This window comes from Vipera ursinii (assembly GCF_947247035.1).
Source record: "Vipera ursinii genome assembly, chromosome: 2".
Taxonomy (NCBI): domain Eukaryota; kingdom Metazoa; phylum Chordata; class Lepidosauria; order Squamata; family Viperidae; genus Vipera; species Vipera ursinii.
In genome coordinates, this window is record NC_139513.1 from 123,705,587 (window position 1) to 123,720,973 (window position 15,387).

The window sequence follows — 15,387 nt, forward strand, 5'->3', positions numbered from 1 at the left end:
GTCAATACTTTTAAACCCTTGATATCACTTTGCAAATTTTATATTATTTAGCACAGGAAATTAAGAATGTACTATTTTAAATTCCTTGATATCTGCCTGTTAGTTAAATTTAGTGATTCATTATACAGCATACATACATACATTCAAACATACATACATATATATGTAAAGCTTTGATATATAACCCCTCTCTGTGTGTGTATGTGTGTGTGTAAAATGTCCCATTTTTGCATTTTAAAAAGCAAATTTTGAGAATATAGTCCACATGAGAGTTGGATCTAGACCAGACATGTCAAACCTGTGACGTCATGTGATGTCACGCAATGTATTGGGACGGTTTTGCCATTGCCGGCAATGGGGTGGGTGCAGCTACCGGATGACGCATCCGGCCCGTGGGCCGGCAGTTTGACACCCCTGATCTAGACTAATCCAGTTGTAATAAAACATATACAAGTTGGATTTTTTTTCCTTACCTTTTACATGGTAGTCAGAACTTTTTTACCTGTTGCCCATCTCTGAACAAGAAAAAAATGCTAATATTTATAGTAGGCAACATGTAGAAAGACATAGATGATTCTGCCCTTTTTAAGCTGTTTGGCTTTATGAATATCTGGAGCTCTTCATATAACTGAAAACATTACATTTAAAAGTTACAGTAGGTATACTTTTTAAAAAGTATTTTTAAACTTTTAAAAAGTATTTCTCATTTTTTAAAGATTATTTTTTCATTTGTAGTTATGCCCTGCTCTTTTTAAATCTTTTGCTTGAGTTCACTCTTGCTTGTTATCCTTTGAAGTTTTATAATATTGATTCTCTCTAGCACATAGAAGCATATTTCTCTTGTTCATGATGTTCAACCCATCATAAATGATTAAAAGTCACCTTTATCTTAGCAAAATGACTTTTCTGTTGTCCACTAGTGGAGGACTACAGGCCCATATTGCTGAAAGCATACAACTGAGTGGTAAAGAATGTACTTGGTTTTAGTTTCTATTAATTTCTTGGGGGGATATCATAGTTAGAGCTGTATTAAAACAAAACATTAAAGTGATGTATCATATTTTGTCAAGTTGCTTTATCTGAAAATCTGAAAGATTAAATCTGAAAGATAAAAAGCTACTATTGGACTGGAAGGAGGCACTGGTCAGATGCTTTTATTGCTGTTTCACCTGGCTTTATATGTCCACAATGTGACACAGAAAAATGTCACATTCTATGTCAATAATGAGGGTAGATTATAGTGCTTAAAATATTTAAAATGTAAAAGAATATAAGCAATATTGTAGTAAACATCTATCTAACTTCTGAAGATGAGTGAAAGACTATAGAAAAAGACCCACTGGTGCAGACAGCTTCATATAAAGGAACTTATGTTAATCAGGAAATCAGATTCCAAATTACTGTGTATATGACTCCAAATCAAAATACAATTGCTTCAAATTGCACTAAGGAACAAGACAGAAGCAACTGAAGCTTCTAAAAACATGGTTGATCAATAATAGCAGCAGCTCTTTGGACCAGCAGAATTTACCAAAAGTCCAAAGTTGTCTCACTGAACATTGTAGTAAGTAGACCTAAAGATTATCATTAGATGTTTTAACTGTGGCCAACCTGGAATCAGCAGCTTTGTAAAATATCATGTTAATTATCAGTTACTACCCATTATCCCTTTTCTTTGGTCCCTATCTGTATAAGCTAAACACAATTAACTATGCCAGGCATTATGTACAGCCTCGAATGATGGATGGAGTTAATGACTGAATATAAAGTGCCTTTTTCCACTTTAATTAAGATATCTTTCTCAGGAACAGCAATGTTATATGCAGAGAAAGATTTAACTGAACTTCTTATCTGTAAAGAACAAGAACTGAAAGAATTACAAGCTCGGCAGATCCATTTTCAGGAAACTACATTGCAAGAAACCCAAAAACAACTTCAAGAAATGCACCGGAAATTTAACAGTTTAAAAGAAGATTTCACTTATAACCTTAAAGTCCTAGAGGAGAGAGATAAAGAGTTGGAGCATTATGATACCTTGTTCATTCAGTTGAAAATGGTTGAAAATGCTAACCAGACAGAGGTTAGTGACCTTAGAATACAGGTGGATAAGCTGCAGCAGGCACTTGCTCGGGAAACAAAAAAACAAGAGGCTCTCAAAGATCAATATCAGCGGAAACTGAAAGAACACCAGTTAGCCTTGGAACAGCTTCACAGGTAAGACTGTTCAATTCCTCCTGACAAAGGATGGACTTTAGGGTCTAATAATGTCAGTAGCCTTCTTCCTTTTGACAGGCTCATTGGTAATTGTTTTACGATAGAAGGTACAAGGAACAAAAATATTTACTCTTGGGGGTGGGGAAATGTTGTTGAAATTGCTGTCCTTATGACGTTGTTAAAAAGTGTTATTTTAAATGCTTTTATATTCTTTCCAATCCAGTGGAATACTGGAAATAAATGATGTAAAGAATTGGGTCCCATGTTAGCTCTTGGAAAACTGAACAGAATGGAATGAAATTTGGCACATAGAGATGAGGCAGTAAAAGAAATAACCAGCAGTGACGTGGGCTGGATTAGGTGTAGAGTTGTGGAGAATTACTAAAAAATTCTCGTGCTGCACCCCTTTGGAAGAGGAAATCAGACAGTGGTTTGGAATGTTGCTGATTTTTTTCATTCCAAGCTAACCTCTTCTCTTCTTCCAGGTCACTGAGCCATTCCAGGGCTTCCAGTGCACACATATATTCAAACATACAATCATTGCTGGTGTAGGGATTGGGAAAAAATTCCAAAAGCTGTTTTTTGAATCCTTTTCTTATTTAATAGTTTATAACTAGGGATGGATTTATTTATTCATTAAATGTATAAGTCACTGCATCTTAGCTGCTACCAGTGGTTTACGACTGTTATAGAATGTATCAAGTAAAATGTCCACAGTAAAATAGAGTACATTTATTTATACAACAGCAGAGATAGAAACAATTATACTTAAATCCCCAAAGTGTCTCTTCAAACAGAGTGCTTGAACTTGATTGAAAATAGTATTTAAAGATGTTATACACATAATAGCTCTTTTATTTAAAAAATAGTTGCCCCAGAAATCTCAGTATGATTAAAGAAGCTTCTAGGATAATCCCTTATTTTTCAGTGAAATGGATACAGACAGAGTAAGGAAGTAGCATGCAGTATGATTAAAGATGTTTCTAGGGTAATCCCCTATTTTCCAATGAAATGGATATGGGCAGAGTAAGGAAGTAGCATGCAACTGTGCTGGTCCCCAAACATTCTGTGAACAGCTTCAGCCTTGAAGTTTAGATGGCTCTGACCCTATTGTTTTGTCAAAAGACATTAAACCCCTTTTTTAAGGAATGATATTGGAGACTGGTTTATATTTTTGCCCTGTGCTGACTGACAAGTTGATTACCTAGAACTAAGGAGAAACTTCCTGACAGAACAACTAACCAGTGGAACAACCTGCCTCCAGAAGTGGTGAATGCTCCAACACTGGAGGTTTTTAAGAAGAGACTGGACAGCCATTTGTCTGAAATGGTATAGGGTTTCCTGCCTGAGCAGGGGGTTGGACTAGATGACCTCCAAGGTCCCTTCCAACTACTTATTATTATTATTATTATTATTATTATTATTATTATTATTATTATTATTATTTAGTATCTTTTATTGTGTTTTCTATTGATGTGTGTGTGGGGAATGCGTGGGTGTATTTGCTTCTCCTTTGTTAGTTATACAAAGTTTTTGATTAAGTTAGAATGTTACATGATAGAATTACAGTGGCCAACAAATACAGTGAGCACACCACCAGTGGATCTGAAGCACTTTTTACACTTTTGCTCTGAATTCTGTATACCTCTAATGGTTTCACAATTCTTGACTGAGTCTGCTTGAAAATGTGGAACTGAGCTGCCATATCTAGTATGAAGTTTTGACAATATATGTGGTAATAATAATTCATTCATTACTGCTATTGAAAGATGATAAACTAAGATTCATTTCATGTAAACCTAACTGAATTATGACTGGGGTATGTCATGTGATTATCTAAAGCCAGTTAGCCATGAGGCTAAGTAAAAGCAGCTTTAACCCCAGCTCCTCTAGTTGTTCTCCAGTCTCAGCCATATCATATAAATGTAGTAATTCATTTCTAAATGTGGCAGTAGTCTAGCCCTTTCTATTCAGTTCTCCAATTAAAAAAGAGTTGGGCCTACAGGTTGGCTGAGAAAAACAGGTCCTCTGTTATAGAACTCACTGCTAGATTCCTAACAGCAATTGATGGCTTTTCAGTGCTCCATTTGGTAGCTTACGATCTGTATTACATAGCCATATTGCAGGAAGAAGTGAACACCTCTTCTCCGTGAGCTGCATTGGCTTCCAGTTACCCTCCGGGTGAGATTCAAGGTGCTGGTAATGACCTATAAAGCCCTAAATGGCTTGGGTCCGGATTATCTAAGGGAACACCTGCTGCCGGCATCAACTTCCCATCGTCCTGTGCGCTCCCACAGGGAGGGCCTTCTCAGGGTACCGCCGGTTAAGGAATGCCGGCAGGTTATTCCCAGGGGAAGGGCGTTCTTTGTGGGCGCGCCAGCCCTATGGAACCAACTTCCCACGGAACTCAGGACTGCCCCCGACCTTCGCTCATTTCGCCGGGACTTGAAAACCTGGTTCTTCGAGCTGTTTGGCCCAGACTGAGGGGTTTTAATTTAATTTAATTTAATTGGGTTTTAGTTTAACTTCAGGGACTGTAATTTAATTAATAGTTTTAATTGATTTTAATTTTGTATACTATGTATTTTAATTTCCCTGTAAACCGCCCTGAGTCCTACGGGAATAGGGCGGTATATAAATTTAAATAATAAATAAATAAATAAATAAATAAATGAATGAATGAATGAATGAATGAATGGTGGGAACTACTGGAAGATAGAGCAACAAGCAGTCATCATGAATATGAGGTTCAAGTTCTTATGTGAATCAGAACATGGAGGAAAGTCTTATTTTATTTTGTGGGTTTTTTGTCACTGGGTAGTGGTAGCAAAAGTTATGAAACCTTCCTATACAAAATGGGTGTCGACTTTACATTCCTAAAACGGTAACTTTTGAATTAGTTACTATGTAACTTACGTTGTTAGAACCACAGGTAAAGAGATCCAATAATTAGTGGCTGACTGGATTACATGTTTTACAAATAAGACCTTAGTGGATGTAGCAAAATGCATTCTAGCACAAGAATGGTATAGCCAGTGGCAACCTGTAGCTTACACATGACCCTAATTCTTGAATATATGAACCAAATTCTCATTCCAAACTGGAAGAATAAAGTGTAGACGGCTGCATTTACAGATCATTTGTAACAGAGAAGGCATGCATCCTATATCACATAAGATAACGTTGTTTCACAGAATGGAGCATGTCCACCCCATCGTTCTATACATCGTATAGAACTATATAAGTAATATCCAGCACCATGAATTGTGTCTGCAAAACTGCTAGGATCTAGTGCATTCATGTAGTAGTGATACTATGCGGGTATATTGTGGTGCATCCAAAACTGCCCATAACACGTGTTTGGGGCTAGCTGCATCTTCCAAATGATCTTTGAGGGGATACCTATATATAGCATTGCTGTAGTCCAACTGGGAAGTGAATAAGGCATAAGTGACTACAAACATACTTCCTGATACAGAAAAAAAGATAAAACTGGATACAAAATAGATTTGCAAATACCAACAAGCCACAGCTGTCAGCTGCAATCAATGAGAACTCACACCCATTTGTTTTTAGGGAGTGGCATTTCACCCAGAGATAAGGATAGAAGGTCTCTAGTTCCAATGGAAAGTCACAGCCACTTGATTTTGCTACAGATAAGTCAAAGACTGTTCCTTCCCATTAAGACCCTGACAGCCTTTAGGCATTGGGGAAAAACCCTGACAGCATCATTTAGGTGGCCTAGGCCACAAATATATAGTTGTATATCATCAGCATACTGATAATACTTAAACCCTGTGCTGACAGATGGCCTCACCCAATAGCTTCATGTAGATATTAGACTGGAATGGAGAGAGAAATATATTTCTGACAGATCAGTATTTGTTCCTTATATTATTAATTCCTTGATTTCATAGTTCTAAAGATGCTGATATCAGCCATTATCATGAGGAATATGAAAATATGAAGCAACAATTGGAGAGAAAGCTCCAGGAGGTCGAAGGTGAACTTGCTTTGCAAAGACAGGTACTGAAGGCATAACAAACTATTTGAATAGGGAAATGTTGCATTTTCATTCAGTAAACAAAAATAATGCATTCATTCTTCTGAAGTATTTCTCTCTCTCTGCCCCTATGCAGTTCAATTTTTGTGATTTTATTAAACATCTTATATTAAATAAAGATATACATAGTAGTTAACTAGAATTAACTTTATCATTCTACATATTAGGTAATATGTAGAATTATTTCTATTAAAATAAGATGGTGTAAAATACTTTACAGAGGGGTACAGCCAAAATGCTGTGCTAAATTTGCCAACCTTGAATTTCAGGAAGGTCATGACTATAAATCAGAAACAGTTTGCAAGGGCTAAATAAACACTCTGGCCTGTGCCAACACTCAGTGCTTCTCTGATTTCAGAATTTCAGCTTTGTAACATTAAAAAAATTTGTTGGCTAACTTGGCATTTTAAGTATTCACTGATATGTTTCTTTACTGTATACTACTTTCTGTCAATTGATTTCAGGGTAGGATCCTTGTTATAGTATGTAAAGATGTATAAATATTTTGAAGAGAAATAAATATATCTTAAAACCTATATATTTATGGGTTTTCCAAATAATGAAAAATGTAAACAATTATAAACCTTGCAAACGTATGGATGAATTGAATAATGAAACCCAAAGAACAGGGATATAGCCACATACATAGAAATAGTAATATTTTTAAAATATACAACTAATTGATAGAATTAGAGCAGAGCAGCATGAATAAAATAACAGTAAAATACCCCATGTTGTTTAGCAATATGGCATACTGTGTTTTTTCTTTTTTTATTATGGTACACTGGAGCCCAAATAGCTACCCCCTCCCCCCCCAAAAAATCCCCAGTCTGCTAAAGCTAAGAAGACTAGGGGTCTTCTATAAAAACCTCTCCATGTATTTAATATATTTTAAATTGTAACACTCTTTAAAAAACCAATTTGTAAGCCCTTGAACTTTTATTTACTCTGTATTATTTTATGAGATTACAATATTATTACAATTGCACGTGTTTTATTTCAGGAACTTCTTGTAGAAATTGACACAGAAATAAAGAAAAGAGAGCATGAGTTTCGACAGAAAGCAGATGAAATGAGCAATTTAGTTCTATCCCATGAGCTTAAGGTAACTGCCATCAAGTGTAAATAAACATGCGTATCATAGCATATATGCTATGGTATTACTCTCACTTTTTTATTCTGATACACTGAAATCATGCTCTGTTTTCATAGCCAGGCAAACGTATTTCAGCTATTAAGGAGCAATGTAAACAGAACTATTTTAAGTTCTCTGAAACAGTATTTTTCCCTATTAGTCCACCATTTCAGATGGGTGACAGAGAAGTAGTTATTTTATTCCTTAATCCAGAGACTGGACAGCCATTTGTCCAGAGACTGGACAGTCCAGAGACTGTCCACAGCCATTTGTCTGAAATGGTATAGGGTTTCCTGCCTAAGCAAGGGGTTGGACTAGATGACCTCCAAGGTCCCTTCCAAATTTACTATTATGATTATGATTATGATATAACAGTATCTAACATTGCCACAGTTGGAATTAATGTGTTTCTGAACTGAGGAAGATGCCTTAATGAATGGTTATTGAAGACATATACAAAACCCTCCGTTTGTCCACCCTGTCCTCTGTTTCAGATCCATTTCAAATAAAAGTGTGCTTGTGTTCATAAACCTGCTATGTAAGAGATAGCATGGTCTATAATTTTAAATTTTATGGGGAAAATATTTAATAGCTTGTTTTGTTCTTTCATTTTGAAAGGTGAAATTGTTGACCAAAGAATTAGAGGCTTTGAAAGAAGCTGGAATGAGAACAGCAGACTCACTGAAAGTGGCAGAAGCAGCTAATTTGGAGCTTGACAAACAAGTTAGATGCAAAGATTGGGAAATAAAAGATATTACAGCTGTAAAAGATGCTCAGTACTGTATCTTTCCACTCATAATTAAGAAAAAAATGTTTCCATTAATTTTCTTCTTCTATTTTTACTTGTTTTCTCTTCCTCTTCCTCCTTTTCTCATATCTGGAAGAAGAAAATATTGGCTTTTAAAATAAATTGTATACCAGTTAGTTAAAGATGTCTCTGAGTTTGTTCATGACTCCAAAATCCATACATATCTTTTCCTTAGATTAATCCCTTGTCAAAATATTAGCCTTAAATTGTATATTCTATGCTTATGAACTCAGACAATTTCAGACTAAGTTGTATAAAACCTAAATTCAAGTAGATATATATGATTGCAAAATTTTTTTCATTAGAATTAGATGAAATGTTTCTACTATAGGAAAGAACAGACATACTCATTTTCATATCTGCCAAATTGTGTATGAAATAATTTTCCTCATACAAAATAGAAAAAATTACAGGTAATCCATAATTGAGCCCAAAGTTTCTGCCGCTAAGCAAGATATTTAAGTGAGTTTTGCCCCATTTTACGACCTTTCTTGCCACAGTTGTTAAATGAACCACTACAGTTGTTAAATTAGTAATATAGTTGTTAAGTGAATTGGCTTCCCCATTGATTTGTGAAAAAAATTGCAAAAAGTGACCACATCACCTAGGGACACTGCAATCATCATAAATATGAATCAGTTGCAAAGTAGCTGAATTTTGATCACAAGACCATGGGGATGCTGCAACAGTCATGAGTGTGAAAAATGGTCATAGATCACTTTTTTCAATGCTGTTGTAATTTTGAACGGCCACTAAATGAACTGTTGTAAGTTGAGGACTACTTGGTAATTCTACACTAGACAGAATATAGTCTCACCTGCATGTATGATGATGCAGTCACATTTCTTCTTCATTAGGCGGATTAAGATGAGAAAGTAAGAGAGAAAAATGGAAAAATAATTTCATGTTTGTATAGGAACCATGTAGCTAAAAAGGGTCTAATCCAGTGTAGTAATATATATTTGAACTGGGCAACTTCAACCTTTTAGTCTCCTTGAAGGTGATCTATTGTTTATCAGAAACATTGCTGATTTTATCCCAATTTTCTTAAAATATTTTTTGGTAACTACTTACCTTCAGACTTTTTCATAAAAGTCTTGATAATTTTATGCATTCCCTCTTTGTATAAAATAAATTATTTTACTTTTCTACAATGTAGGATACAGGATTTAGAAAGTAAACTTGCTTCAGTGCAGCTCGGCTGGGAAAAGGAAAAAGAAACATTTGAGAGAAAGTAAGTTGTTTCAGCATATGCCCTTACTATATAAATATACTATGAACACTGAATGCATTCATTTCATTAAAAGTGGAGGATTCTGTTTTTAAAAGGAAACTATTAGTATATCAGTTTGTCTAAAGGCTTTTTTTTTTCTGAACTCACTATTTTAGCATTTGGAAAATGTGCGCGTTTCAGTTTTGGGAAATCTGCTTTCAATTTACTATGAATTGAATGTTTGATATCTCTGGGTTCACATACTAGCCAGTCCCTTTTATCTAATAACAGTACAATATTGTAAAATTCAATACAATACAATACAGTACAATAGTATGCATTCAGTACAATACAGTAGTATGCATTCCCAAAGGTGCTTCTTGAAAAACTAGACTTCATTTTTTTTCTTGAAAATGTTTCGCTTCTCATCCAGTAAGCTTCTTCAATTCTGAACTGAAGAAGCTTGTTGGATGAGAAGTGAAACATTCATCTACTTAAACTTCTCTTCTAGATTTGGCTATTGTTGCCTAGCATCAGTTCTGTTTAGTGTTCTATTTTCTGAAAACCAAGAGAAGAAAAGGAGATAAGCAAAATGAACTATTAAGGAAATCAGATTGCATGAAAAGCTTCCAAAAGTGCTTATTTTAAAAACATAGTTTGTACAACATTTAGTTTCTCAAGCATTAACTCTGATCACTTTACAATATGAAATAACCTATTCTAGAGAATGTGCATAGCACAATTTTTGTAATCCTGTTTAGCTAATTTAACAAGCCTTAATTGTGGGTCTAATTAAATGTTAAAAAAACTAAAGAAGATAACATTATCTTGACTTTCATTCATAGGGTTAAACGAAACATATGCTCATCATTGAAAGATCATACGTCACAGAGATGACAAGTTATACATATTCAGTCTCCCTTTTCTATGCAGCTAATCAAGGTGCAGGTGTATCAGGCTCTTGCATTTGGCCATCCTATTCATAAAATCAGGCCCGGTACTTATTCTTCTTGTTCAGTTTACATTTATTTCTTTATTTATAAAGATACAACTCTGGTGCTTAGATAAAGAGCCAGGTCTTAATAGCCTTCTGGAAAGAGAAAAAGATTGGGGGGGGAAACAGATTTGTGGAACATGGGAGAGTGTTCCACAAGGTAAGGGCAGCTACTGAAAAGGAAATGGAAAGCAGAACTTATAAGTTAATTCAGTGACGTCAACTCAGCAACCCTAATTTCCATGCTCCTAAATTGGCAGCTATAGGATAGGCAAACTTTTGTATGCAAATGATGTTAGCATTATATCCGAACCAACTCCAATGGACTCAGAGGAAGGACAATGAAATATATCATCCTCTATCTATAGTGAGTAAAATAAGTTCACATTCAATTATTAAAAATACAAATTCATGGCCATGGGAAAATAGCCAAACAATTCAGATTATAAAGTGAAACTTATCTCTTTGATGTAACTTGGAATGATGGGGGGGGGGGCTAATGAATCATGGAAAACACATTATGATTATTTCAGGTGGCGTAACAGCTTTCTGCCACTATTGTTTCTTTTTCTGTAAGTGTAGAAAATTGGTTCTTATTACCTTTACACATCTTAATGCAAAAACTCAAGCTCAGATTTTATTCATACCATTGGTTAGAGATTTACTACAAAGGATATCACAGAAGTGGTCCAAACTAAAATTTTAAGACCTATTCTTGCAGTCCCAAAATCTATAGCCAATCTACTCTGTCTTGAAGCAGGGAATCCCAGAATACAGATTAAGGTTTAAAGGCAAATAATTAATTATTTGCTAAAGATTGAGTTTTTCCCATTGGCCATTTAACCCTTGTATTTGGAGAGAACTGTTTTTCAATCTAAAAGAATGCTATAAACATACAGACTTAATAGCTGGGTATTTTTTACCCTGGGTATTGAAAAGATCAGACTTGTACTCAAAGGACAGATGACATGAAGTACCAACAGGAGATCAGTAGGATGCCCCAGAAAGAAGAGCTGGGATTTTATTATTAATTAATTAATAATAGGGGAGATGGCCCCATATAAGTTTAATTAATTAATTAATTAATTAATTAATTAAACTTATATGCCCCCAAACTCACCTAGAGGTGACTCTAGGCAGCTTACATTTTAGTGGGTTCTTGTGTGGCAGCCAAATATTTAGCATCTTCAACCTTCCCCTCACTGAGGAAAGACTTGTTCGGAACAAAATATTTTGTGTAGTTGGCCTTGTGTTTCAGAAGAGCTTGAAACAACTGTTTATGTACTACTGCACTTTCTTTACAGACATATGCAATTTTGCCTCATCTATGACAATATTCAGGATGAACAGATCGCTATTACATTAAGCTCCTGTTTCCAGTTCCAATGCTAACATTACCATAGTGGCTAAGTTCTATGTTGCTGTGATTAAAATATGCCATCAAAATTTTAGCCCTGATTATTGTGTTTATGTGGACTACTAATTATCATCATAATAACCCCAATGCTCAAGTGTCACTCAAGAGATCCTTGAAAGGCAAGGTGATCAAAGCTGGCTCCCATCTGTAGACCTGAAATGTTTTACCGCATGTATGTTAAGTATATCTTTGTTTTATGTTTTTTCCCCTTGTAGCAAGGATTGCAGCACCCAAGTAGAAACTCTCTTTTTGTGTTCTTTTAAAGGCATGCCACAATAGATCACTTTGCCAGAGAAAAGGAGGCAGTGATCGTTTCAATGAAACAAGCCCATGTTGAACAATCACACAAATGGAAAAATCAAATCCAAAAACTACAGGCAAATAAGGAAACTTTAGAAATGAAATTATATCAGACTGAATGTATGTTTAAAGACCACTTGAGAGAGAAAGAGACTATCATTGAAAAGTAAGTGTGGCTTGATTTGTCTTGATGTGTTTCAATCTAATGTGATCTTCTATTATACAATGGTATAATCCATTTTATATGTTGAAATATGAGGGTCTTGTGCCATATTTCTTTTCAGTTCTTTCAATACATTACCAACAGTTAATATGGGCTCTGTGTAGGAATAGTATTATACTTTGTTAAATAAATGCATGTAAAAATAAAACTTCTAAATACCTGAGGCAAAGACCAGTTTGAGAACCTGCTTTGTTGAGAAGCTACTTTCATCAGGCCATTCCACAATTCAGCTGAGAAAAGCAGTTTTGAACCCTTCCTCTATTTGTACTATTTTATTCAAGCTATCATGCTAAGACTATCGGTTAGATAAGATTAACTTCCTCTTTAAGGACCTTTACAATATTATATCTGCATTAGAGCTGATTATTACAAAATTTGTATCACATAAAAAGCTGATTTCTACGTTTTTTAATAGCTACCTTTTCTTTTATCAATATGTATTTTTGTGTGTGTGTGTGTGTGTGTGTGTGTGTGTGTGTGTGTGTGTGTGTGTTATCTCTTTTTGGATTGGAGCTTGAGGGCAAAATGTATTTACTGATGCATAAATCATTTCTGTGTGCACAGTGGGATAAATATGGCTTCCCTAAACAAGTCAATGAACAAATCCAGTCTGAGTGAAGCTCCAACATTTCCAAACAAGCAGGATGAAAATTAGGGTGGAAATATGTTGTATCTCTCCATTCATTAATGGATGGACTTCACAGCTTATATGTGAAGGCTCCACAGAAGTGGTTCAGTGCATTAAATTGGGATAAAAATCAATATTCTAAAGCCCAGAACCCTCTGTCTGCACTCTGAAGCAGATTGAGAGCCTCTCATTTGGAAGGGGTGGAAGGATTGAAATTTCTTATAGCCTAGGTTACTTTCAACTTACTTCCTACCCAATCATGATATACCTTCTTTGGGTCCTTAGGGAAAAAAAGCTAATAAAAGAGAGAGAAGAAAACAGTATAGTTTCTGTCTCCATATTCAATGTGATAAACAGGACCAGTCCTATAGTTCTGCTTTAGATTCTCAGGGCTCAATAATTAGGTCTGAATAGATTAAAATAATACTCTGGAGGTCTTTGGTTTGTTTTCGTTTTGTTTTTTTGCTGATTTCTTATGTGTAAATGTGTTTGTGTGTGTGTGTATTAAAGAATATATATGAAAGACAAAAATATCAAGAAAAGAATCTTGGGAATAGTAATACTAAATATTTTGATATAGACTTCATTAATGACAGAGCCGAAATTTCACACAACAGCAATAGAGCATAATTGATATACAATACATGTGTCTTTGATATGTCTTTGGCCTTCAATTTAAAGACACTCAACAGCTCTTAAAAGTTCTTAGACTAGCCTAAGAATGTGAGCTTTACTGAACAGAGATCAGTTGAAAATATTTGCTCATACTTCATGTACTGAGTGGCAGGTCAAGTTGTGTCAAGATGTGCCCCACAGATCTTTGCTGGGATGAAATTTCAATGTCCTTCAATTGTTTTATTTTAGCAAAGAATGTTTTTCCCCCTTCCCAATAAAACTAAATAGAGTTAAAGTTTGATTATAGAGGAGAAGTAAATTGGCTGATAGCTATGCATGGGTATCATGTTAAATTAGGAATGCATTTTTGCAAGATATATAGGATTATCCATATCTATTATCCTTATAGATTCTAAAGTAATTTACTGTCGATAACATTTCCTTATATTTCAGTGTAATTTAAAGAGAAATTGTTAAACAATCCATTTTGTCATGCTTAGTTTGACCCTCCAGGATTCTATGTGTGTATTTCTGATTTGGGGCAATACTTATACAATGGCTGATATTATTACAATTCTATTTGAGGTAGTGACAGATTTTATTTTCCTGGGCTCCAAGATCACCGCAGATCGGTAGCCAGGAAATTAAAAGACGCTTACTCCTGGGGAGAAAAGCCATGGCAAATCTAGACAGCACACTAAAAAGCAGAGACATCACCCTGCCAACAAAAGTGCGTATAGACAAGGCTATGGTCTTCCCAGTTGCAATGTATGGCTGTGAAAGTTGGACCATAAGAAAGGCTGAGCGTCAAAGAATTGAGGCCTTTGAACTATGGTGCTGGAGAAGACTCCTGCGAGTCCCTTGGACTGCAAGGCGACCAAACCGGTCGGTCCTAGAGGAGAGCAACCCTGATTGCTCTTTAGAAGGCCAGATCCTGAAGTTGAAACTCAAATACTTTGGCCACCTAATGAGAAGGAAGGACTCACTGGAGAAGAGCCAAATGCTGGGAAAGGTTGAGGGCAAGAGAAGAAAGGGACGACAGAGAACGAGGTGGCTGGATGGAGTCACTGAAGCAGTAGGCGTGAGCCTAAATGGACTCCAGGAGATGGTAGAGGACAGGAAGGCCTGGAGGAACGTTGGTGCGATGGGTCGGATATGACTTCGCAACTAACAACAACATTTGAAAAGAATTTTTTTCTGAACTTTCCTCAGTGGAAAACTTTTAGAAAAGTTAAGCTATGGGAATATTTTCAAGAAAAAAGGGAAATGGGAAAATAGAAATATACATAATTTATTTTTTGTCAACCATGAACTTACTGCGCTTTTAATAATGTAGAATACAGTATATTTTTTATCAAAGTGTAAGGGACGCAGTGGCTCAGTGGGTTAGGACGCTGAGCTTGTCGATCAGAAGGTCGGCAGTTTGGCGGGTCGAATCCAGAGTGCCGCGTAGCAGAGTGAGCGCCTGTTACTTGTCCCAGCTTCTGCCAACCTAGCAGTTCGAAAGCACGTAAAAATGCAAGTAGAAAAATAGGGACCACTACGGTGGGAAGGTAACAGCGTTCCGTGTGCCTTTGGCGTCTAGTCATGCCGGCCACATGACCACGGAGATGTCCTCGGACAAGCGCTGGCTCTTCGGCTTTGAAACGGAGATGAGCACCGGCCCCTAGAGTCGGAAACGACTAGCACGCATATGCGGGGGAACCTTTACCTTTTTTTTTGCTGTTTGAGATATATATATATATATATATAACTTGTTTTTAGACAAATTATGAGG

At 35.8% G+C, this 15,387-nt stretch overlaps 1 protein-coding gene across 1 annotated transcript in view; it reads left to right on the top strand.

Moving 5' to 3' along the window:
• The first annotated feature begins 3,901 nt into the window (after nucleotides 1-3,901).
• CCDC57 (coiled-coil domain containing 57) overlaps nucleotides 3,902-15,387 on the top strand; it is a 68,088-nt gene continuing 56,602 nt past the window's right edge. The window contains exons 1-6 of the mRNA XM_083352987.1: nucleotides 3,902-3,949; nucleotides 6,132-6,240; nucleotides 7,281-7,382; nucleotides 8,031-8,188; nucleotides 9,380-9,454; nucleotides 12,110-12,310. Coding sequence (XP_083209113.1) covers nucleotides 3,945-3,949; nucleotides 6,132-6,240; nucleotides 7,281-7,382; nucleotides 8,031-8,188; nucleotides 9,380-9,454; nucleotides 12,110-12,310 — 650 coding nt within the window. The 5' untranslated portion in view covers nucleotides 3,902-3,944. The remainder of the gene's footprint in view (nucleotides 3,950-6,131; nucleotides 6,241-7,280; nucleotides 7,383-8,030; nucleotides 8,189-9,379; nucleotides 9,455-12,109; nucleotides 12,311-15,387) is intronic.